Consider the following 26,448-nt stretch of genomic DNA (forward strand, 5'->3'; position numbering starts at 1 on the left):
CATGATGACACACACTGGGCGCAGCGCCCAAACGACTCTGGACGGAAGGGGCATCATGATGCCGCTCTGTGGTGCTTATGACGCCCCTTTCAGGGAGCAGAGCAGTGCTGCTGTGTGCGACTGCTGCAGCACTCAGGGCTAAAAGAGTCGGCATCCAGCAGCCCATCTGTACAGCCTCATATTTAACTTTAAAGGTTTGGATTATAAACAAAATAGCACTTCCTGTGAAGTCCCTGGCAGAAACTTCTCAGTGCCATTGTGGGGCAATCAAGGGTGGAAGAGAAACCATTATTGATAAATGGCAATGGAGGCACATAATGTCTCAGTCAGTATGTTGTTAGCATGCAGTTAGTGACTGCTAGAAGCCCCTGTTAACATCAGCATTCAACATCTCCCCTTGTTCTGTGAGTCAGTCAACAACTGCATAGTAGCATGGGGCTGACTGAAATGACTCTGTGAAAACATCAGTCACAGTTATGTCTGTTTCTCCCTACCACCAATTGCCTAGTACCATGAACTCTTAATGACTACCGCTGCAAACAAATTATTCCTCACCTGCTTTTGTGATCTTAATATTTATTGTAATTTTTCAACAGATGAACAGTGAGCAGAAACAAATAAGAGTAAGTGAAGCATTTAAGTATTTTTTAAATACCTGTTTCATGGTTCTTATGGTAAAATGCTGCCTGAAGTATATGTGGATAAGGAATTGGAAGTTTAAAAATCTGGCCAGGGTTTATTTGTTGGTTTTTATATTCTCAAATAACAGAAATCCTTAGGTTCTTGTTCATGGGTCTAGAACTAATATATTTTGTGAAAACCTTTAATAATTTATATAATGTTCTGAAATTTAAAAAAATTCTTTGCCTAATAGCATGAAAAAGATCTATGACCATTAGTGTTGTATTTTTTTAAAAAAATATGGGATTTAAAATATTTTGCGGAATATCTTGGACTTATTCCTATTTGAAAAAGCATTACTATTAATTTTGAAGTTTGTACACTGGATTAACTCAGAGATGCCAATTAATGTTGAGAAGAGCTGGAAGTCTGATATATAACCTCTGTCAGCTTGTAAATTGCTTAAGTCTTTCTTTGGATGACTGAAGGAGCAATCCACCACCATTGGGTTAATCCCTCAGCAGATTGAGATAGGAAATTTATTTTATTTTTATTTCTGTGGTTGTGGATTGTTCTATATATTGCTCAGGCTAAACCTCTTTCCTTGTGGGACACACTGCAAAAATTGGAAGGCCTCTATTGTTGGGAGGGTAGATTTTAGAATTTTCTCCTGAAATTTCCCCACCCCTTTTAAATAAGTTTTTGTGGGCTACTGCTCTGGTTATGGTCTTGGAGTTGTGCAAGATTTCATCTTGCCCTATAGCAGTGGTTCCCAAATGGTGCCCTTTAAGAGATCCTGGAAGCCTCATCCTTGTTGGCCAATAGTCTCGAATTCTGGGAGCTGAAGTTCAAAATCCCTTAAGGAGCACAGTTTGAGAACCACTGCCCTATAGCTTTTAAATACTAACTTGGAAGTGTTGAATGAGGTTATCCAGCGATCTGGGTGGAAGTATCTTCATGTGTGCTAGTAGTGCCTGCTAGGTTGTCAAATACTTATTTCCTCTTTCTCCTTGCAGCCCTCTGAACCAATTAAAAAAGCCAGCCCTGTAGTGTTTCCTCACTCTTTTGTATATTAGCTGGTCAGACCATGTAGTTGATATGTATCCAAGAGAGGGCAAGTAGCACTGCCTAATAAAACGCAGATTTGCCCTCTAGGAGTGTTGTCCACTGTAAGGAAGGGCATGCCATAATGGAGCATTTGCGAAAAACTGGACCAGCGAGTTTGTTAATGTTTTTATTAAATAAATTGTATTGTTGGTAACCTGATATGTTTGTTCCCATTTTGCTCCACTGCGTGTGCAATGGGTTGATGGTGCAGCTGACCACTCATGCACTTGTGCAATTTATTTGCAGACAGGCAACAAACAAACAAACAAATATGGACAGTAAGTCCACACACCAGTTCACTCTTTCCAGCTTGAACTGGAGCAAACTGTAATGTATTTTGATTCCGTGTAAAGCCCCAGAGTGTGGCTTGGGTTCATTTTCCTCCTGTTTTGTGTCATCTAAACAGTGAGTTCTGAAACCAGGCAGGGCTGTTTCTTTCAGCCTGTGTGGAAAACCCCTAAGACATGGCTTTTCAATTGGCTTTTTACACAGATTGGTTTGACTTGACTTGGGCTGCATTCCCACTGTGATTTAAAGCGAATTGCTGATCACGTTATATGACTGTCGTTCCTATTTGAAACTGGTTCCGAGCTACTGTGATTGGTTTCAATTGTGATGAAGCAAGGCAAATGCAAAAACCCTGCTCTTTCCTGACACTAGTTGTTTGGTGATTCTTTTGAAAAGAATCAATTCCAAAGCATGTTCAACAAGTGGGAATGACAGATCTGAATCGCATCATTGTGGAGGGGGGAGGGACTAATGGCAGAGGGATGTTTACATCCCTCCTCAGTTTTTGGTAGATCCACTATTCCCCCCCCCCCCCCCAGCGCTGCCTTTGTGCTTGTGGTGTGACCTATGGGTGCATGATTTTTTTAAAAAATAAAACTGATAGAAGATTCGATTAGTTGATTTAGCAACTACTTCTTGTAATCAGTGAGGGAAGTAATTGCAAAACCAATGACTCAAATCTTCTATCAATTAAAAAAATTGATAGAAGATTCAATTTATTGGTTTTGCAACTATTTGCAATTACCCAGGAGATCCGACAGCAGCTCATAGTGAGGCAAGTAGTGCAAAACCAGTGAATCGAATCTTCTATCAATTTATATATATCGTTCTCAAGTCAGGCTACCCGGGCTGCTGCTTACATCCCTGATGATGCACCAATGACTGACGTACATTTTGAAGCAGTGCAAACTAGTGGGGATGGCAATTGTGTCAAAAAAAGAAGTGATTACAAGGGGATAATGAAAATATCAGCTTTCATAGTGGGAATGATGGACCTTTTGGAATTGATTTAGCAACATGGAGCAAAGGTGAATGGCAAACCGGTTTAAATGTAAGTGGGAATGAGCCCTTGGTTTGTTTTTCTGCAATTGTGATGAACATTTTTGTTTGTTTGGGAGAAGTTGGCTTTGTGGGCTCAAGTTGATCAAGCCTGCATTATACAGACAGTGCTGTCCTGTGGAATTATATTGTCTAACATTCTTTTTAAAGGCATCATGAAATCATATCTTGAACCACTGGCCTTTTTTATTCAATTCGGGTTTGTGTGTGTGTGCCTGTGTGTCAGTACAAAAAGTAACTTGATTTCCATACTTTTGCATTACACTTCAATATTGAGAACTATAGCTTGTCAGACTTCTTGATGTACCATATTTTCCAGCGTATAAGATGACTGGGCATATAAGGCGACCTCCAAATTTTCCCGTTAAAATATAGAGTTTGGGATATACTCACTGTATAAGACTACCCCTCTTATACGGTAAAGGGGTTATTTTTATTTAAGAGGAACTCCCAAAGTCTCTCAGGCGAATGGAAGCAGGGAAAATTTAGCCCCAGCGCCTGTGAGGGAGAGGGAGAGAGGCAACTAAATGTGGAAAAGCTCCTCAAAGCGGCCAAAATGGGGCAGGGAGCCCATGGAGCCCAACGGAGCCCCGAAAATGGTGCCCGAGTGCTTGAGGGAGGGAGGGAGAAAGGCCCCTCAATGCAGCCAAAGCAGGGCAGAGAGCCCACGGTGCCAAACGGAGGCAAGGGAAGCTGCCGTCAAATGCCTAGGAGAGAGAGAGAGGAAGCCCCAATGTGCCTCAACAGTGGGCAGGGAGCCAGGGAAATGTTTTTGAGCTCCCCCCACCATATGCAGCGACCGCAGATTCTCCAGTCCGGCTCAGAATGACACCTGGCGTATAAGACGACCCCCGACTTTTGAGAAGATTTTCCTGGGTTAAAAAGTCGTCTTATACACTGGAAAATGCATTATATCATATTTGCTGCATTTAATATGAATATTAATTTGAGCTAAAGCAAAGTTTTCTGCATACATTTTTAAAGACCCCAGGAAAACAAGTGTAATAAGAAGCCAACTTTTTAGTAGCAGAACAATGGAAAATCCATTGTTTGATGTCATGTAACACATATACTTTGATCATGGTGCTTTTTCAGACCAACTACCTCTTTCTGAAGAAATGTGTAGAAAGTAATCCAGTGGTGCCTATTCAGCAAGAATGGTTACACTCCATGCTCACTTTGGTACCACAGCATCTAATGGAAGGCAAGGACAGAGAGAAACTTGTGGAAGAGCTCTTAGATGAGGTAACAAATGATTACGAAATGAGCATGAAGAGATATATGGGTAAGTTCTACTGGTAGTACTGTATCATGGCTGTACTAGTTATATCATCATCATCATCATCATCATCATCATCATCATCATCATCATCATCGTTTTAATTGATATATGATTAATAACAAACACCCAAGCTGGAATACACATATATAACACATAAACATATCACTATAAATATCCCCCAATACAAATCCAGCAATATACAAACATAAAAAATACAAACCATCCTATAAATATTTGTATCTAATTAAATCTAAAATGCACCCCAAACCCACATTAAGGAACATTAAACATAAACTTTGTTCCTCACATTCCCAAAATTGGTGTCAATGTAGTAGCCAGGCATCATTTCACTTAACCACCCAAATGTAATGTGTACTTCTACCATTAATTTGGAAGAATAAACAGTTCCTTCAATTTATACATGAAAGAGGAGAAAAGATGATTGTTGCTTTTGAGATTTGATTTGTCAGTTGTATATTCCATACTATATATACACTGATACTGTGCATATGTAGAGAGATCTTGTAGTACCTTTGAGACTTACCGAAATAAAGAAGTTGGCAGTATGAGCTTTTGCAGACTTCAGTCTGCGCACTGATTCTACAGACTAACACAACTGTATCTTTGAATTCTACCACTGATACTGTGACACATCCTCTAGCATTATTTTCTATATATAGTTTTACAAGCATTTTTGTATAGCTTAAAGCATAGTTTTGTACTACACAAAATCTAATAACAACACTGCTATCTAACTATGTAACAAGATAGGTTCAACATTATTTTAATTTTCTCAAAGCATACTAATGTGTCAATTGTCTCTATTTTAATAAAGCACTTCATGTAATCATCTCAATATTTACAACTACCTTACAAAATAGATCAGTATTATTGTCCTTTTATTGTAGGAAGGTCTGAGGCTCAGATAAACTGACTTGCATGTTTGTGGGATTTACAGAGGTACTAGATGGCCATTGTAACAAGGATGCTAGATTAGATGGAATACTAGTTTAATCAAGCAAAGCTCTGCTTTACATTTCTGTGCTTAAAATCACTAACACATTTAGCCTTTGGACAATGCCAGTTCCTGACACATGCCAGGTTTTCAAAAACAAGATAACCATTTTACTACTAATTTTATTCAAAGTACAGCATATGCTGCAAGCCATGTTGGGAGATAAGGAATCCCATAAGGAATAATGGTGTCCCATAAGGAGTAATGGGGCTCAGGCATAGGCAGAATTCCCTTTAGGCGGGGAAGTCCAGAATGGATCATCCCCCGCGTAAAGGAAGGGCAGACTGTATATGAAAAGTGTTTACTAGAATTGAAGGATTTTTCTTTAAAATAGATCTCTTTGTATACCAGAGGTATAATTATCTAAAGTATATCAGTCATTTCCCAATAATACATGAGGGAATTCTTTAAAATAAGTAGGGAGGTGGTTTTAACTACTGGGATCCCCAACTCTCTGACCCTGTGTGTGCCAGATGATATTAAGAGGTACAGCCATGTTCCATATGTAATGGGAATAAATGTGGTTCCAGCTGGTACCGTGACTGGGGACCTGGCCTTGCTCTGTCTTCAACCTTTTAATGCAGAAGAAGGTAAGGAGGTGAGAGCAAAGCTACGTGCAGACCCTAGTGAAGAATGCACCCCACTATTGCTTCTAGTCTGGGGGAAAACCCAAAGAGAATTTTCACCATGTGTTGTTGGTCTTCCCAATGAAGGTTGAGGGAGCAGGTACAGGGGAATCCCCATTGTTATCTCCAATTTCTGTTTGAAGATAACATTGGGATTCCTCCTTCCGAAAGGGGAGAGTGAATAGATTGATTAGAATGCCCAGCGATGGAGCTTTGCAGAAAATGGGTGTCCCAGGACTCTTTGAGATCTGGATTGAGCTCTCTTATGGACTGAATAGGCCCATAGTTTCCCTCTTAAACTGTAAAAAATCAGATATTCTCACTCAATTGGAAAATAACAAAAGCGAGATGTTTTTGAAGTACTAATCTGAAGTCATGTCTCCTGATTTATAATATTGTTACAAACTCTAGTGCGAAGTGTTCTTGTGAAGCCCAATGTAAAGTTGCTTGAATATGAGAAAGAAGGACCTTTGCCCGTTGAACCTGTGTGAGTAAATTATCTTAATTAACATTTCAGGAGCTAATGAAGGCATCTGTTGAATGTATGCAAAATCTGAGGCATCCTGCTGCTGTGGTAGTAAAGTCACGGGGGGGGGGGGTGCCTTGGGCCAATTCTCCCGGCTACCGCTGGTCTTTCTGGGCCACCAGGGGAGTGCAGGACCTGCTCTCCAGCAGCCACAGGGGAGTGCAGGGCCTGCTCTCCTGGCTTCTGTGAGGTTTTCTGGGCTGCCGCAGGGCTGCAAAAACATTTTTCCGGTGCACATGCTTGCATGTACGCTCTTGTGCAGCATGCACATCAGAAATTCTGCCCCCAGAAGCCCCCCCCCCCCCACCAGGTGACACCAAGTCGGGGTACACCACTGTGCTGTGGATGATCATTGACTTTGAGCTGGTTCGCTCTGAGAACTGTACATAGTTTAGCCTTATGTGTGTATGCTGCACTTGCCCACTCCTGATATAGAGCATATCTTGGAAGGAAATTGGATTTTAAAACATTGTAAAGTTTTAAAAGTGCTTTTATCTTGCGAGCCGCCTTCTGTCCCTTTTTGGGAGAAAGGCAGCGTAAAAAATGAAATAAAATGAAACAAACAAACAAATAAATATTCTCCTGAAGCATAAACATAAAATTTTGTCTGCTATTAATACGGGGAAGTAAGTCTATGATGAGTTAATCAGAAGTATGAAATCATTTATGTATATATTTAATATCTTAATTTAATTACTTTTTCCAGTGGACTAGATTTTTCCAGGCCTTGGCACACAAGCTTTTTACAAGCAAGAAAACAGATTCTTGAAAATTTACATATTCTTCACCCAACTCTAAGAATTTTACTGGATATTGGTTACAAAACCTTTTCTAAGTTACTTATTGTAGATCTATCAGGTTTCAGGTAAAATTTTAATTATTGAGTTAATATCCTAAATATATACTGTATGTGTAATTCTAAACAGGTGTGTTGTGTACTTAAATGTTAGCTTTCTTTGTAATTTTATGTAACAAACATTCACATAATTGTGTCGCATGACAGCAGAGTTCTTTGTGTGTTTACTTGTAAGTAATTCCAAGTGAGTTTGCTGCAATTTACTTTCTTATAGTTTGCTGAGATTTATTTTCTTATAGTTTCCATCCTTATGTTTTTCTGAGATTTTACTTCTTTATAAATGAGTTTAAGATTTGCAGCCTAATTTCTTAACAAGCTAGGCATAAAGGAACCACAATAAAAGATTTATTTGCTTATATCCTATTCACATTATTCTATATACCTACAGTGAACACATTTTCCAGGTAGGGATCCTTACATAACCTAAAACGTACTACACACACACACACACACACACACACACATACACACACACACACATCCCACTGATTTTTGCAGAAGTACCAAATAAAACTTCAGAAAAATGGAGGAAAGATTTACAAAATTGTGTAGTGAAGTCTTACAACTCTTCCACACTGCAGAAATAAAGCAGTCTGGCACCACTTTAACTATCATGGCTCCATCCTGTAGTTTGGTGAGGGATTCAGTCTGGTCTGTCAGAACTCTGATGCCTCACCAAACTACAGATCCCAGGTTTCTGTAGGATAGAGTCATGGCTGTTAAAATAGTGTCAAACTGCTTTATTTCACACTCTGAGTGTGCTTAGTAAAGATAGAATGTGCTTAGTAAAGAATGAGCATGCTAAGTGGGTCGAGAACGTTGACAAACCAACCGGGAGAAAAATAGAAAACAAGGGAGCAGAGTGAATGTAATATGTAGTATACTGGAAGAGGGTGTTGCTATCTGGCAGTCTGGAAAGGAATCCTGAGGAGAACATTTGACATTGTAGCATTTTACTTTTTAAATTTGAGTTTTAATGTTTTTCAACAAATGTGCCTAAACATCTTCAGCTTTCTTTTATATAAATAAGATATATGTCTAACATTTTAATGCTTATGTGTTGAAATGTTAATTTTCTTAATTGCCATTTTTTTCTTACAAGTTATATAATTAGTTTTGTTTAAAACAGTTTCATCTTTCATATTACCCCATTCTCTTTTAATTGCTGTTCTACCTGCCCAGGGCTCCAAAGCCATGTACAGTAAAATGTATTAAAATATACATATTTAAAAACATGGTAACATATTTATTTAAATGTATTAAATATCAATAACATCAATTTTATACTTTAGATCAAAAGGTCCACTTGAATATGAATCACTTCAAAATGATGTGTCTATAATCTGCTTAAAAACAGAAGAAAAGATACTGAACACATGGTACCCAAGGGTTATTAATCTCTTTACAAGAAAAGAAGCATTGGAAGGTGTAAAGTCTGACCAAATTGACTCATTCTATAACTGTGTGGCTACACTTATGTCTAACCAGGTAACACTTTTCAAATTTTCAAATTATTGTGAGATGCTTGCCTTGTCCAGACATTTCAAGGGAAAAGTAATTTTGGACATATACAAAGAAATGTGTTGTTTGTGGTACAGTGTATTGAAATAAGTAGTAAGTAGAGGCTTATGTATAAATATGGGGCGCTACAGACTGGTGTTTAAACGCTGCCGCTTTTGGCTGAGCAGCGTTACCACAGCAACCAAACAAAGGGGTAACGCAGCAAAAAAGGAATCACCTAGAGCGGCTCCTTTTTTGTGGTGTTGTAAGGGCTGCACACTGTTTCCTTGCTGAGATGTATGGGTGCTCAGACACCCACACATCATCCCTACGCCCCCCATGTGGGCAGTTCCATTCTATAATGGCACCACCTGCACATCATAGAGCTCGAGAGCGTGCAGTTGGTGCACGGTCCTGAGCCCTACTATCATCACCAGGACATAATGTCCTGGTGGTGTGTATTGGGCCTAAGAAACGCTTGTTATAGAGCACATTAACTATCCTTCAACTGGAAGTAAATTTTATGTAGAAATCTTCCCCCAATAATTGTTCGTAAAATATACTATTCAATTACATTACTTAGATACAATTATCAGTATTTTTCATTAAATAAATCAGGATTTTTAAAAATTTGAACATTGTTGATAAGCAGGTTGTAAATGATTTACTGTAAATTGATAAATGTAGCTGTGATCTAGTGATACCCAGCCACAACTTAGAGGCTGGAGATCTCCCAGAGCAACAGGGAAGACAGTTCCATTGACATTTCCTTGTTTATATAAACATTTACCCCAAAGGGTTATGGGATAGTTTTCATTGTGCATGTACTAAACATGACCCACCAGTGTTGCTAGAATGGAACTCTAATCCTCTCACACCACTGACTGTGTAGACCAACAAGATCTGCTCTACTGTGCATCTGTTGCTCCTCTAAAGTTTCATTTTTATGCATATTTTCAGAATGTGCATTTTAATGTAATTACATGTCTTCTTCGTGGTCTCTGCGAATCACACAAAGTGCCTGCACAGTAGAGCTTGGAAACTTCTAGAATCTCTGGGCAAACTTTAGATTGCAACTTTTTGGCAGTAGCTCTGCCTACCCTATATATTGCCCCTATTGGTCCTGCTCTTCCTCAGTTCCTTTATTCTGCCGCGCTTAGCAGCCCGAAGGAACTTCGGCTCTAGAGTCTCTTGCTTTCAATTTTGACCTATAGCGTTTTTGACTTATGGTTTGGCTTTGACTATTCTTGGATCGTCCCTCGGACTTTGTTTGTGAATCGCTTGACCTCAAGACTGTTTTTGACCATTCTACTTCTTACTGTTTTGACCTGTTTGAATTTGGAAAATGATTGTGTTAAGTGTGGGGCCAAGATCCCCACATCTGACCAACACTAGTCATCTGTGTTGTGTCTGGGGGAGTCCCATATCCTCAATGCTTATCCATTCTGCAAGTTGATAACGATTCAGGCACTGAAAAATAGAAACCTTAAATTGAAGGCTTCTCTATATGAACAGGCCTTGAGGCTTGCTTCTGCACTGGCTCCTGAAGGCTCCTCTGCCTCTGCCTTGCATGGCTCTACCACGTCCTGCTTCTCTACCTCCAGTAAGGAAAAATCCAAAGGCCAAAGAAAAATCTTCAAAAGATCGTTCGTCTTGGTCTGATAAGGAAAAGAGATGTGATAAAGATGGGGACAAGAGATCTGACAAGGATGGAGAAAAGAAATCCTCTAAACGCAAGCATTCCCTGATGTAATCCCGCTTCGATCCATCGGGAGAAGTGGGAAAATACAAATAAAAATTATTATTATTATTATTATTCCAAGGATAAGTCTGCCCATGGTGAGAAATCTTCTCGTTCTGGAAGGGACAAACATCCTGAACTATCTTCTCCTAAAAGGGCTCATTCAGCCTCTCCAGCCATGAGATCTGGTCAGAAGGACCCCTTGATGTTGGCCAAGGCCCCATCTGTTCCGATTGGCATCAACCCAAAAGTCTCATCGTCGGGCCCAACTGCTCTCGGGACAGTGCTGGCCATTGATTTGTCCCATGTCATCCAATTAGAAACTGATTCTGAGCCCGAGGAACAAGTCTCCTCTTGGTCTTTGCCACCATACCGGGCCCCGAGAGTGGAGGAGCCTGGCCCATGGGCCATGACGCCCCCACTCCAATGTGATTGTGCTTGCCTAGGGGCCGAGGGTGATGAGCCTGGATTGTGGATGTGCAGTCGTCTTTTATTTCTTGCCTGTGAATCCAGACTCCCTCCATCAGAAGCTTCTTCAGGTGGCTGCAACAGTCACCACTTAGGCTCAGGTCAACAGGGCCTCAACTCCTCAACCTCCACCAGTTTCAGCTCGTCAGGATTCCCTCTATGATAAGCTTCTTCTGAGGTGCCCAGAGGGATCCCCACACTCCGACTACTCCCGGTCCATTCCCAGTCGCCTACCTCTGATGTTGAGGATCCTCCATCATCTCAGCGTCTTGCTGAGTTGGAACCTACCTCATCCACGGACGATGTACGCCCCTTCTCAGACTGTGTGGTTTGGATGGCAAGCGCTCTCTAGCTCGAAATCAACCAGAACTATGATGAGGCTCTGGACCCTATCAAATGTCAGGTCCATGGTTCACTACCGACTCTGCCGTCTATTGGCTACCTACCATCGTTGGGGAAGATATCCAAGTGCTTCTGGGCGACTCTGGCCACTATTGCGTCCACTGTGAGGAAGATCGAGAGCCTCTATAGGATCCCTTTCTCAGTACCGAGCTGGCTCTTTGAGCACCCAAAGCCCAACTTGGCATTTGTTGAAGGCTCCCAGCTCTCCTTCACTCCAAGAACCTCTTCTTCGCCTTCTGATAATGAAAACGAGAAGATAGATGGCCTTGCTAAAAAAAATTATGCATTGGCTGTTCTGGATTGGCAGGTGGCCAATTACACAGCGTGTATACATCCAGCATCTAATGGAGCCCTTGGAGCCCTTCATTAATGAACTGCCTGAGGATAGGAAGAAACTGGCTGCTGCTATCCCTATGGAGGACCACTCCATCAGTGCCCAACAAATTCTGTCAGCCTGCCACTCCACGGACTGTGCCTCCAATGTCTTGTCTGGTTCGGTAGCCTTGAGGAGACATGCCTGGTTGCAGTGCTCAGATCAAACTCGCCATGCTAGATCCGCAATCAAAGACATGATTCCAGTTTCTTTAATAAGGAGACAGATGAGAAGTTGAACTTTTGTTACTGCATGAATGCCACAGCCAAGAAACACAGCATGTTTTCCTCCACTTTGCAATCCCCGAGGCGTCGGTACAGTGCCCACCGTCCCTGGTTTCCTCTGTATTAACAGAGGCCCTACCAGGCACAGGACCAGCGCTTCCAGCCCAACCAACAGAGGCAATGCCGTCCATCCCAATCTTCCTCCTCTTCATCTGGCCGTCGCTCTGCACCCCAACCACGCTACGGCCAAGGTTACAAGAAAAAGGAACCCCAGCAGGGCAAGTGGAGGCACTGAGGGTTTTGTCCTAATCCCCTTTGGGGATAGATTGCGGCCCTATTTTAACACCTGGGCCTCCATCACTTCCAACTCTTGGGTCTTAGGCATCGTCTGATGACCAGCGCTGGCTACTTTTGTTATGCCCTTGAGTTCGAGGAGCTCCCTACTGCCAGAGGCATTTTTCCACCATCCGCTCAGACACCCTACTTGACAAAGTGCACACCCTATTACCGAAGGGCGCCATCAAGCCCGTAGATCCCTCACGGGTCCGATATTGTTTCTTTTCATGATACTTCACCATCCCTAAATGGGACTCTGGTCTTAGACCTATCCTGGACTTAAGACAGTTAAACACTTTTATTAGTTACCGTTGCTTCCAAATGGTAACCCTTACTTCCATTCTGCCACTTTTACAGAAGGGCTACTGGTTTGTGACTCAATCTCAAAGATGCCTACCTCCACATCGGAAGTTGCAATCTAAAGTTGCAATCTAAAGTTTGCCCAGAGATTCTAGAAGTTTACGAGCTTTACTGCGCAGGCACAGATTAACCCATTTGTGTGAATTTGCAGATAACCACTCAAAGAAATACTGTTACAGGTAAGCAACCTGTCCATACTCCATATTATGCTAGGATGATGTCAGGGAAGAGATATTAAGCCTAGGGCAGTAGAAAATGTATCTAGAGTTAATGAAGCATGAACATAAGCATATGCACAGGTACGCTATGATTTTAAGAATTTCTTTTATCATGTGTAATGAACTCTACCTTTGATCTCTTTTTTAGCTGAAAGATTTATTGAAAAGAACTGTTGAGGCCTATGTTCAGCTATTTGATTTTGATGACCAACGATGGCTACTTTTGTTTAAGATGGAACTGACTTTTGATGATGAGAAGATGGACTTCTATCCAAGCTTTCAAGATCTGGAAGATTCTATTTTGTATATAGTTACTTTGATTGCACAGACTCTGCAGGTTCAATTTAGTCTACTCATTTATTTCATAAATTGTTTCAGAATGCTAGATGTTAATTTACTTATATCAAAATCTTAATAACTCCCATAATCTTCAGTTAAATTAGCGGATTGTATGCAGATGACTCTTATGTACCAGTCCTAAAGGTATTTCATCCATTTGAAGTCACAGGCTTTCATGGCCGGCATCCATAGCTTTTTGTGGGGTTTTCAGGCTATGTGGCCATGTTCTAGAAGAGTTTGAAAGTTCCCTCCTTCCATTGCTAGATGCCTCTTCAGAACAAGATTGCATGAGGTGCAGTGGCTACTGGAAGAATACGTTGTACTTTATCCATTCATGAAAGTACTTTTCACATGCAGTATGAGAGTGGTTTAGTTGTTCATGTCCTCCCTAACAACCCTGAAGTGATACCTGGCACCCCTTATTTTGTAGGACACATTCTGGTCTTGGTGCTGGGTGGAATGATGATGATATTGGTATGAAGTATACAGAGGAGGATGGATCCATCCCAGAGTATTTCGATGTGTAATAGCTATTAGGAAGTAGTTAAATTCGTTACTCATAACTGAATCTTCAGAGGACTGATTTGGAACTCCACAGTTGAATATATCCACAAGAAAGAGAATAAGGGGGAAATGGTAGAATTGGTAGAGAAAGTAAAATAATTGACTGAGTCAGATCCCAAACAAATTGTAATAATTCCAAAGCAAATTAGAGGAGGATAATTTCTTAAAAATAAAAGATACACAAAACAATCTTATGCATGCTTCCTTAGTAGCAGTTCAACTGTATTCATTTGGTGTACATAGGATTGCAGAGAGGGAGAAATCCTGAGTCAGAGAAGTAACACATTAATCAGAACAAGGCACAATAAAGTTTCACAGAGCTGGTTATTTTTCCTGTCAAATTTGTTTTTAGGAATCTCAGGAAAATATATATGTTATTATTTGTTATGAGATCTTAAAGATATGGGTAACTTCTGTGTGTTTTGAATAGCATGTCCAGACTATACATTCTTGGCTAGGAGGTACAACTACAGTCACGGCTATTGATACTGAACTTCCTGAACATGTTATAGCATGGGCATCATCTGTACTGAAGAAAGCCGTTCAAGAAAACTTGAAAGGTCCAAAAGCACATTTTGATTTTTATGGTGAGTAGTTTAAAAGCTTTCCAAGTGTTTAAAGTAGCTTTCCAAGATAACCTTCTTGAATAATGTTGACAAGTATCTAACATTGGTGAACTTCTGTTGTGATTGTTGACTTGCAGTAGAGAAGTATGGCTGGCTTGTAGATGGTGCTGCAGATGACCGAATAAGAACATTTGTAGCAGAAGAGCACAGCTTTGATGAATATGCAGAGGTAATTTTCAAGTATAATGTTCAAGTAAATCTGGCAAGCATCACAGAACCATGCATAAAATCTCTTGGCTACTCTTTGAGTCCTGTTCCCTCCACATTGCAAGCTTAATTGAGATTAAGGACAGTGCAAAATCTCTACAGTACCATGTTCTGTTTTAATTGTGTTTTGGCGCATTCAGTGCTTGATTCTTTTAGGAGAGAAGTGTAATTTATTGAGTTCTTTTTACTGTTAAAACTAAAAAAAATATTTTCAGATATCTAGCAATTCGGGTATACAGGTCTTGGATGTGGTGACCAAATGTAGTGGCAGTGGTGGCTGGGAAACTCTCACATAGCTTTGGTGCAGGGTATTGCTTCTGTAGCTCAGAGCAGCACCATTTTGGCACAGGCTGACTGACTGGAGCATGTGCAAGCACAAGAGAAGCAGCTGTAAAAATGAGCTTTCAGATACGGGCCTCTGCTTAAGCTTTGTAAGCTTTACTGAGGTTTGACTGGCAGGTTGGATCCGTGCTGCTGCTTTCTTTTATTGGACAGGCTGAGAAAAAAGGTAACAGAAGAAAAAGTAGCATAAGAAACAGTGTTTGCATGCGTTGAGGGAGAATTGAAGCTTTGTTAGGAAGACACGTTTCCTGGTGTGGCAGCCACACACACCAAGAAGAACCTGCTTTTAGCAGGTTCCTTTGAATGCAGAGGGAGCCCGCACGGTTTGGTTTCTGTGGGTTCCCTCAGGAGCAAAAATGGGCTGCTCCAGCCTGCCCTTTCGGGACGGTCTGTCAAGCCTCCTCATTCTTCGTATTGCCTTCTCTAAACACAATGTTATATGTGTCAGTTTTGTGATAGCCTCCCCCCCCCATTTCTTTTTTTTAACCAAACCACATATCTGTCAGTTATGACTACTATTTTCAATATTTGGGGATTTTTATATTTGTAGCTAAATTATTTTATAGGTTATGGTCATTATATAGCTCTTAATTTAAAATAATAGCTGATTAATTTTATGAGCAGTTAATGCATAAATATACATAGGATGAAAACAATAAATATTTTTGGGGAAAATAAGGTTTTTTGCTTTTAGACTGTTTATTTTTATTTAATCAATCAATATGCTACTTACTGTATCCAAAATGATATCTCAGGGTCTGTACTTCATGTCATAGCATGCAGAGTTCTGGTAGTCAAGGTCGGCTGTCCCAGCCCAGGATTTCCTCTGCCCCATCCCGGATTCGCCCCTTTTCACTTGCTGCCCCTCACTCCTGGAACCTTCTTCCCCCACAAGCAAGAGCCATCACTTCTTTAACTAGCTTCAAAACGGAGTTGAAAACCATCCTGTTCAGAGAAGCCTTCCCAGGCATTGCATAATTGTCGCTTACCATCTGATGTTCTTTTAGTGCCTGTTTATCAAACCATTTCCTGTATTGCTATGTATTGTATTTGTATTATCCTACTTGAGAGTATATATTTTCCCTGGATGAAGATTAACCTTCCATTTTGAAGCCAAGCCCTCCCTCCAGTCCATCTGCCTTGGTCCAGGCCTCGGAGGTAGAGAGGAACTGCTGGACCTCTTACCCTCTCCCTCCACCACTCCCTTCTCCTTCTGTGTCATGTCTTTTTAGATTGTAAGCCCGAGGGCAGGGAACCATCTAACTAAAAAGATTGCATGTACAGCACTGTGTAAATTTACAGCGCTTCATAAATAAAGGTTAATAATAATAATAATAATTTTTCTGTCACTTACATGAAAGGAGACTGCCCATAAAATGGTACATGTTACCCATTGTTGTAAGACCTTGAATTTTTAAAATGACATGAAAATAGATGTTCTGTTAAGGCAGCTTCTGAATGTACGTACATTAATCTGGTTATATACATTAACCAGTTTAATATAAATAATTTAAGAATTCTGCTCACAGGTAAGACCCACTGAGTTCAGTAGGACTTATTCTCAGGTAAGTGTGTAGAGGATTACAAGAGTGCACAAATTTTAAAGATTGAACCCTACATTAAGAAATATAATTTTGCTTTGCAGTTTATAGATGAATTCTTCACTCTTGCAAAGGAAATAATGAGCTTGCCAATGATAGCTCATTTCCCCTTGGTGCGTTTAGAGTGTGAAGACCTCAAGCAAGGATTGTGTGACAAAGCAAAAAACTTTGCATATCAGCTATTGAACATAATAGCACTAAATCACAAAAGCGAAAATGAATTGTGAGTAAATTTCTTTCTATAACTAATTTCTTTCTTTAAAAATAATGTCTGATGTCGCTTTATTGTTGCACATTGACAGCCTGGTACTGAGTTCTTGTGATTGATGTGTGCCTTCAGCTCAGTTCTGATTTATGGTGACCATATGGCGACACTGTAACAGGGTTTTCTTGACCATATCTTTTCAGAGGAGGTTTGCTTTTGCCTTCCTCTGAGGCTGAGAGAATGGGACTTGCCCAAGGTCACCCAGTGGATTTTGATGAGCAAGCAGGGATTTGAACCTTGATCTCCAGAGCCAGTCAAAGGTTCAAATCACTTCACCACACTGGCTCTCTACCATATAATATCTGCACAGAATGGGATTTATTGCTAGGGTCTCTAGGGCTAATACAGTAGTCATCTCAATTCTGGCATTAAGGGATAGCCTTGCCACTCACTGGAGTGTATCATCAGCTGTAGTACCAAAACTTTGTACCATACAACAAACTATGCAAGTAGGCCATCCACCAACTTCAATATTTGGAGGGTACCAAGTTGCTTATCTGTTATGTAAATGGAAACAGTGTTGCTTATGATTCCTAAATCTACACTATGAAGATAACAGAAGTGTCCCATGCCCTAGAATCTCAGTGGAACTGACTGAGGTCTAAGGAAAAGTGGGATGGATCTAAATAGCACTGTCAAACATTTCTTCTGTTGGTGGATGACCTACTCTGAAAGGACTTGCACTACATCTGAATTAAGTGTATAGTTCGGGGGATACTCTTGGATCTAGCCTAACAATCCTCAGTTGACAGGCATAGTCATGAGGGTTTTCCCATCTAAATATGTCACCTTTGTTCTCTTTGGATACCTTGCCTTCATAATAATTAAACAGTCAAACAATTTCCAATTAAATCATTTCAGTGCTAAAGAATTCTCTCACCAGACCAGGTCACTCTTTTGTTTTTCAAAATCTAGCAAATCTAGCAGTCAGTTCTCATTTGACCTTTCAGGGATTATACTGTATAAGACCGAGAAATAATTCTGTCTTATTTCTCCTTTGTATTTATAGTGGTATTATAATTGTTTTGTTCTGGGTTTTATATTGTACTGTTACACTGACTTTATAGCACTTTATGAATAAAGTACTTTAAGTGGCTGTATTGTACAAGAACAAGATTTTTTTTAGTTAGCAATGTAAAGATATGGAAAGAAAGAAATAATATATTTTTGCTTCAGAGTATAACCTAAATAAGGCTACATTTCTGTATGCATTGGTTTGGGAAGTAAGCCTGACAGAACCGAGTAGAGCTTACTTTTCAGCAGACATATATCGGAACACATTATAACCTTTCTAAATATTGACACATATCAATCAGTCGTTCAATTTATATGTTTATTTTTAGGATATGTAATGAATTTGAAACTATTAGAAAGCGGGCACTGAAAGTTCCTGAGACAACTGAAGAAATGATGGAAAGCATAGCCTATATAGAAAAGGCTAAAACCATAGGTATCCAGAAGTTATATGAAAGGATCAAGGTAGAAATTGTTTTAGGTTTGAATTTTTAAAAACTAACTAATAAGAAATGGAATGATGATTTAAATCCAGGTTTGAGTACTATTACTGTACTACTAAGAGAACACATGCAAAAATTAATTAATATCTTGTCATGGTAATTTTTCCAGGCACCTGTAGTATAACACCATAAGTTTCAATCCACTCTCACTTGTACCCCCCTCCTCAAATATTTCTTTTTGGTTTAATTTAGTTCCCAGCTATTCTTCACTGTACATGTGTTTAAATCACAAGAGCAACAACATATTATATTTGCTATGCTGTATTTATCTTGTATTCTGTATAATTTTGCAATTTTGTTGCATAAATTTTAACAGACATGTTAGTGAGGAAGCATCAGTGGCTAGCTGTAAATGTTGTCCCCGTAAGATTTTTAACTAACTTGCCTGTTTAGTTCTCATAGCTGTTTGGAGGAAGATGGATTATGCTTGTACACTTTGTTTTTCTTGCTTCTGGACTATATAACTCTTGGAGCCCCACTTTCATCGGCTTTGCTCAGGAGGTGCACCCAAACCCAAGGACCTCATGTAGCTATTGAGGAATTACTTTACACAGTTATGTAATTGGATGTGAGGGGATGGTGAACCCCATCAGCAAAAGGGGTAGAATGCTTTTCTGCTGTAGGCCATCTTCTGTTTAATTTACTACATATGAAGTTTATCTTATAACAGTAATGTGTTCATCATTGATTGAAGTCTTGGGGAGACCTGGAACTATAGCCAGTTCTGGAAGAGAATCCTATTATGTTGATGTAGGTTTTTCTTTGAGTGTTTTTAAAAAGTTAACATAAGAAGGAAAAAGAAGAGAGGGGAATCTAGTAGCACTTGAGATATATTTCAGAGAGAGATATTTCAGCATAAGCTTTCATGGTCTTGAGTCCATTTCATCAGAAGCTTATGCGGAAATATCAATTAGTCTCAAAGGTGCTACTAAATCTTTTTTCCTCTCTCCTTTCCTGTTTATGCTAAAACAGATTAATATGGGTATCTCCTTGAAAGGTACTTTAAAAAGTTAAACAATTGCCCACCAAGTGTTCACTTTTCCCTGTAGTATGAAGAGTAGGATAAAGGCACATAACCAGACCTGAAATATGCTGCTAGGATTTCTCTAGAGATGATTCTAAAAGGAAATGATACTTGAACACAGTGGCATGCCTACCTTTAGTGTCACCTGGTATGGGGGGTGGTGACTTCCAAAGTGGAAGGGTTGGTGCTTCCACAAGGAGGTGTGAGAATGCTAGGCTTAGCCTTGCTGAGCATGTGCACAAGCGACCACCCCCTCCTTGCTGTAGCCTGGTTTTCCTCTGAGGAAAACCAGGCCACAGCAAGGAGCCTTGCTGAGTGCACACATATGCACCCCTCCCACCTCCTTGCTCTGGCCTGGTTTTCTTCTGAGGAAAGTCAGGCCAGAGCAAGGAAGGTTGGGGGCGGTGCGTGAGCAATCGGCAATGTTGCCCTGCCTCCCTGCACCTCCTTGTGGAAGCTCCACCCTTTCTGCTTGCGAGGAGGTGTGGGGAGCATACATGCACTCACCCTGGCTCCTTGCTACTGCCAAACTCTCCTCTGAGGAAAACCAGGCAGTGGCAAGGAGGGGCGGGGCAGGGGGTGACCCGGTGTCACCCTCTCTGGGGTGTAACCTGGTGTGGTCCGTACCCCTCGCAACCCCCTAATGATGCTACTGCTTAAACAGCTCTTCAAAATTGGCATTTCTGTTTTTTTAAAAATATTGCCAGGTTTCTGTTTGTTTAAAAGATAGAAATAAACAATGTACTATCTTTTATAGGATAGCCAACGGCGAATGAATTATCTCCTTGATGTGTATATATTTGAGGGAGAAGATTTGGCTCTGAATGCAGATGTTTTATTATGGCCTCACAATATTAATCCCATCTTCGATGAAAATGATGATGTAAATATATCTGTTCTGATTTCCATTCTAACATGCATGTTTCAAAAATGCTTGGATTACAGGGCAGGAAAGACTTTTGTTACTTTTGAAGGCTGTTAGTGAAGTTTACCATCAGTGGCGAATAAAAGTCATGCATGGTGCATTTGCTCTTATTCAGTCAGTCAGTCAGTCAGTCAACCTTTATTAGGCATACAACAACAACAACATACATTTACAATAAAAGTTCAGGATTGTTATTAAAATTTAAGCCATTATCTTGTTGCCTCCACCAGAAAATTGGCCATTAGCCTGGTAATATGCTCTTATTCATTGTAAAGTGATTCTCCTTATGCTTCTTAGATCACAAGTATGAGTAACTTCTGTTCCTTGTAGATTATTGAACAATCTAAACGTAAAAGTGAAAATGAATTATTGGCCAAACGTGAGAAATTGATACTGGAAATAGAAAGGCAGACTCGCCGTATGCAGGAGTTCACAGAATACTCTGATTTGGATCGTATGCAACAGGTCTGTGATGAATGCTGGATAGAGGGTTGTGTTTTTCATAATAAGTATATGCATTTTTGACATAATACATGATTAAGTTGGCAAAAACAGAAATTGAATGTTCACACAATACTAAGCTGGTTAAGTTTGGCACTTTATTGCTGACAATCTTACTATAATAGAAATTTTTGGATGTTTAGATAATTACATTAAAACAAGGATGAGGAACATTTGATCCTCTAACTGTTGTACTCTGTAGCTCTCATCACCATCAGCTATACTGGATAGAACTGATGAGAGTTACCATCCAGTAAAACATGAAGGCCCCATGGCTCCCATCTTTATGCTGCAAGCTTAGGGCCACCGTCAATGATATAAACAGTAAGTACACTTTAGAATTGTAGGCAGAGTTCTATAATCATGAGAATCTCATCTGTGCAGTGTAGCATATTACTAATGATGATAGAAACAGTACTTAATAGGCTTGTGACACTTGCATAGTTATATTGCATGCAGGAATTGCAATAGCTGTAGATGCATGTCTGGAGGAAGAATTACACTGGTGAAATTTATCCGTTTATTTGTTATTTATAGTGATTCTGTCCACTCCTCAAAAAGCCAAAAATCGGTCCTTGTCCAAAGGGTGACAATCTCAAAAGAAACAACATAAAAGAAAAGGGATGGGGAGAACAGAGAAAAGAAAATAGATGTTCAGTAGGGCAAGTGAAACCTTCCTGCTTCCCAGCTCATCTGCTGCAGGCTGCTAGAATGGCTGCCCATTATTACAGTTTATCCCCTCTCCTGATTCTTTCTGCTGTTTTGTCTTCTGAAGAGGGTCTTCTTCCTTATCTCTATATCTGTCTTGTTTTCTTTGTGTCATCTCTTTTTTCAGTTTTTATTCAACAACAACAAGAAGCCTGTAGTATCATCGCTATCTTTACTTTACTTGGGATCTATTAATAACACAGAATTATAGAACTACTGTTCTACTTTAATTGTCATTTTTCCATCCACAAGCAAATTTTTTGGCCAATCAGGAGGAGGCGAGCAGCGATTGGTTAAGACTGCTTAGTGTGATAGATTGGATTGGGGGACGGGGTGGGTGACGACGACAGACAGTCTGGGCCTGGCCTCATGCATGGCCTGGCTGGGGGATGTAGTTCTAAGTTCTTCTACTTCGGATGGGCAAACAGATAGACAGGACTACGATTCCCATCAGCCTCTTGGAAGATCCAACCGGAACGGGGGCCTAAAGGGGCAGGATTGAACGGGAAGGGTTAATTCCCCATAAACGAAAAGGATTACCCAATGGGAAGGTTTAATTCCCTGGAAATTCCCCATATTTTTTTTATACCCAGAAATTACCTGGAAAGGGTTTTTTATTAGCCAGAAACCAGGGAATTCCCTGGAAATTGGCAACACGGAGTGTAATCCTAGAAAGCCGGGCCAAAGCTAACAAAATGAAATTCAACACGGAGAAATGTAAGGTACTGCACTTAGGGCGGAAAAATAAAATGCACAGATATAGGATGGGGGACACCTGGCTGAATGAAACTACATGTGAAAGGGATCTAGGAGTCCAAGTAGACCACAGGTTGAATATGAGTGAACAGTGTGATGCGGCAGCTAAAAAGGCCAATGCAATTTTAGGCTGCATTAATAAAAGTATAGTGTCTAGATCAAGAGAAGTAATAGTGCCACTATATTCTGCTTTGGTCAGGCCCCATCTGGAATATTGTGTCCAATTCTGGGCATCACAATTCAAAAAGGACATTGAGAAACTGGAGCGTGTCCAAAGGAGGGCCACTAAAATGGTGAAGGGTCTGGAAACCATGCCCTATGAGGAACGACTTAGGGAGCTGGCGATGTTTAGCCTGGAGAAGAGAAGGTTAAGAAGTGATATGATAGCCCTATTTAAATATTTGAAGGGATGTCATATTGAGGGAGCAAGCTTGTTTTCTGCTGCTCCAGAGAACAAGACCCGGAACAATGGATGCAAGCTACAGGAAAAGAGATTCCACTCAACATTAGGAGGAACTTCCTAACAGTAAGGGCTATTCAACAGTTGAACACACTCCCTCGGAGTGTAGTGGAGTCTCCTTCTTTGGAGGTCTTTAAGCAGAGGCTGGATGGCCATCTGTGGGGGATGCTTTGACTGAGATTTCCTGCATGGCAGGGGGTTGGACTGGATGGTCCTTGTGGTTTCTTCCAACTCTACGATTCTATGATTCTAATCCTGGAATTTGCAGTTTAGGGAGGGGGCATTTAGAATTCGCAGCCAATTCTGGCAAGAAGGAAGTCTCTGGATGGTGAGGTATGTGAGAGGATGAAATAAAGTAAATAAGAATATGTGAAGAGAAAGGCAAAGGAAAGTAAGATGAAAGATAAAGGAATGGAGTGCAGTCTGCCCTTCCTTTACACAGGGGATCTGTTCCGGACCCCCCCCCCCCCCCGTGTAAAGGGAATTCCACCTATGCTCGAGCCCCATTTAAATGAATCGGGTTTGTGCATGCGATGGCATGGCGGCGCAGTGGTGCACACACCACGGGCGCGAACCCCATTATTCCTTATGGGATACACCGCCCCTTCTCCCAGCATGGCTTTAAGCATATGCTGAAAGCCATGTAAAGTGTGCCCGCGTATGATGCGGGTACCCTATATAAGGAAGGTAAAGGAAAAATAAAAGAGGGAATTATTCTAGTGCAAAGCATATAAGTGAGATGAATGAGAGGAATGTTGTTGTTAAGAAATATATTTGTGAATATATTGAATATATGTATGGAGATAGGATGAATTTCTGTATATGTAAATGTCACGATTTTGTTAATGATTTTTTTAAAAAAATATCTTAGCCAAAGAGCTCTAGTTCCTTGCCAGACTATCAGCCCCAGGATTCCATAGGATGGGATTGTGCAATTAAAGTATGATAATGCTATAATTCTGTATCATGAATGGGCCCTCAATTTCTCCTTTTACCTTTCTTACTACTGGTATTTTTTTTTTTTTTACTTCCATGCCTGCTGCCAGCCTTTCCCCTTATTCTTCTCCACGTCAGCAGGTGCATAATTGGAGAAGGTTCAAACATTGCCAGTTCACCATGTACACTGCTCTTACTGTCTTCTGGGAGCCACTTGGAACCGTGAAACCTATTTTTTCTTTCAATTGCTACAGCTGTCTTCCTGGCAATTTCAAACTCAGCACCCCTGAATTTCTCCATTATCACAACACTCCCTCTGTTCAATATGTAGGAGCATGATGGTTTTAACAAGCTGGGAAATCTCACAACCCCTATGCCTGGCAGCTCAGTGGGACAACTAAATGAACCTTTAGATATGGCTCAGGCAAGGAAGGAACAACAAAGGTCTCTGGAGCAGGAGTCTGATGGATTTGGAGGTGATGAGGATGATCATTTTAAATTCAGACCAAACATCACACCAAAAAACATTAATTGGTTTAAATTAATTGGATATTAATTGGGAAAGGGCATTTCCCTCCCATTTTTGTAAAGGAAATAATTCACACACCCCCTTCAACATGTAGGCAGCCATTCTAAGATTTCTTCATTCTTCTTCCTCCTTACCCAGTGCCTTTTAGATTCATCAAAAGCCAGGAATTGCATCTGACACATTAGTTTTCAGTTTTGATTTTATTAAAAATTAAAATCAGTGAGAGTAGAGAAAATACAAGCAATCTAGCTTCCTACCAGTAATAAAACAGACTCTTGAACCTCCCTCCCCCTTTCTCTAATATTGGCTTATTTGATGAATTCTTCTAAAAGCCTCTAGTATGAGAAACCATCAGGACAAGCCATAAAAAGTGATTTCACAGGGCATTGATCCTCTCAGTCAGAAAGATTTTTTTAAAGCGTTTGTTATCTGCAGGACAGGAATCCTGCATCTTCTTCTCACAGCATTTTTCAAGGAAGACAGTTGCAGCCCCAAATCCTAGAGCCCTTGGGCTCTAGCCTTCCTGATGGGAAAAATGAGCTAGATTAGCTCTTCTACTCATCTCCACAAGTGACTGGCTTGATAGAGAAGAAGGGGAGGAGAGTGATTTGGACAAGGTGAAGGAATAACTTGTATTGATGAATTTCTTCCTCTTCTTTCTGAAGTATTGGTGACTGGACCTCTACGCTGCAGTAAAAATTCTTGAACAACAGCCTTCTTTCTTAATTTCTTCTGTAATAACAGTGTGGGGACCAATGATGTTTCCCAAGTCCAAAGTCTCCATCAGCTATGTCCCCTTTCCACCCAACCTCTTGTAAATTGGTAAAGACAGAGAAGGGATCTCCTTATATGCTAGGAAATGTGTTAACATTGCACAACTGTACACACTCCAAACTATGAACGACTTCATAAATCCCTGATGAATACACCCATTACTAGTCTTTTGTCGGGAGGTCTAGCCTTCAAGAAAGAGTATGCGTCTTGGAAAGATGCTGGTGAGAAACACTCAGTGTTTTCAAAATTTAGATGCCAAGACCTTTTAGAAGATCTTCATTGAGTTTTACAAAGCATATATCTTCGTAGCTGACACCACGAAAAAAAGCACTCACCTTGCCTTTATTTTTAATTTGATACTTATATTTTTAACAGGTATTGATTTCTAGTTTTATTGATTAATACATGAATAATTGTTGCCTAAGTTTTTCTCAAGAAAATTAAATCTGATTTCAGTATGTAACAGACATGAGAACACTGCAGAAACGCATACAAGATGCTGATGAAGCTGTTGTCTTTATTAATAAAGAAGAGAAGCTTTTAAATTGGGAAGTGACGGAATACCCAGATTTGGAAACCTTAAAGGTTAACATTGAGCCCTATCAAAAACTTTTTGTTTTTATACTGAAATGGCAGCGGACTGAAAAACGGTAATGAAATACAGAGTTATTTAAATGAAAGAGTGCTTGAAATGTTTAGAATGCTCCTGTTTGTTAAAAAAAAGGTCAAACCTTTTCTTCACTTCTCAGGTATTTAGCATTAAATCCTGTTTATCAACTGAGGCTGCTATTTTTTATTCTTCCATGATTTATATTTTAGGCTGTATTTTAGTACATGTTGAGATACAAGTTCTTCTATACAATTTATTTATTTAAATTGTGACAAGTAACAAAAAGATAGTACTTAGCTATGAAGTTTTGGAATCATGTGGTATAGAGTGCCTATGGTATAGAGTGCGTTTGCATCTCTCCCATCTACTGCAGACAGTTTTTGCTACATAATTACAAAGAAAATATGTGAAGATTTTGACATTCCCTGTATGTCTGTGTAAAGGGGGGGGGCATGTATGTGCAGATTTTTGAAAGGAAGAAGAGGGGCAAGGTACCCCTCCATATTCCTTATTGAAACAGCCATGCCATGAGACACTTGGAAGAAAGAGCTATATGATCCGTCCTGATCTCTTGAACTGTCTTATTGTGATTAAGTGTGGTAGGGTGTGCAATTCTACCACCAGTATTGAAATAAAATTTAATCCTCTATGTGGAATGGAGGAGGGGCCCTTTCCTTTTCATCAGGGAACTTCTGTTTTCATCTCAGAACAAACATTCTGAGCCAGCTCTATTCTTCTGTTAACAGCACAGTGTGTTGTTGC

The 26,448-nt window shown here is 40.2% G+C and overlaps 1 protein-coding gene across 1 annotated transcript in view; it reads left to right on the forward strand.

Moving 5' to 3' along the window:
• The window catches only part of DNAH12 (dynein axonemal heavy chain 12), a 149,404-nt gene that overhangs the window by 6,175 nt on the left and 116,781 nt on the right, over positions 1–26,448 (forward strand). The window contains exons 4-16 of the mRNA XM_089522232.1: positions 597–623; positions 4,171–4,360; positions 6,410–6,485; positions 7,231–7,389; positions 8,673–8,868; positions 13,151–13,339; positions 14,336–14,492; positions 14,609–14,700; positions 16,726–16,904; positions 18,290–18,425; positions 20,245–20,370; positions 20,743–20,877; positions 25,533–25,726. Coding sequence (XP_089378358.1) covers positions 597–623; positions 4,171–4,360; positions 6,410–6,485; positions 7,231–7,389; positions 8,673–8,868; positions 13,151–13,339; positions 14,336–14,492; positions 14,609–14,700; positions 16,726–16,904; positions 18,290–18,425; positions 20,245–20,370; positions 20,743–20,877; positions 25,533–25,726 — 1,856 coding nt within the window. The remainder of the gene's footprint in view (positions 1–596; positions 624–4,170; positions 4,361–6,409; positions 6,486–7,230; positions 7,390–8,672; positions 8,869–13,150; positions 13,340–14,335; positions 14,493–14,608; positions 14,701–16,725; positions 16,905–18,289; positions 18,426–20,244; positions 20,371–20,742; positions 20,878–25,532; positions 25,727–26,448) is intronic.

The sequence above is a fragment of the Sceloporus occidentalis genome, unplaced genomic scaffold (genome assembly GCF_023333645.1).
Source record: "Sceloporus occidentalis isolate IW3139 unplaced genomic scaffold, rSceOcc1.0.p SCAF_1, whole genome shotgun sequence".
In the NCBI taxonomy this organism is placed as follows: domain Eukaryota; kingdom Metazoa; phylum Chordata; class Lepidosauria; order Squamata; family Phrynosomatidae; genus Sceloporus; species Sceloporus occidentalis.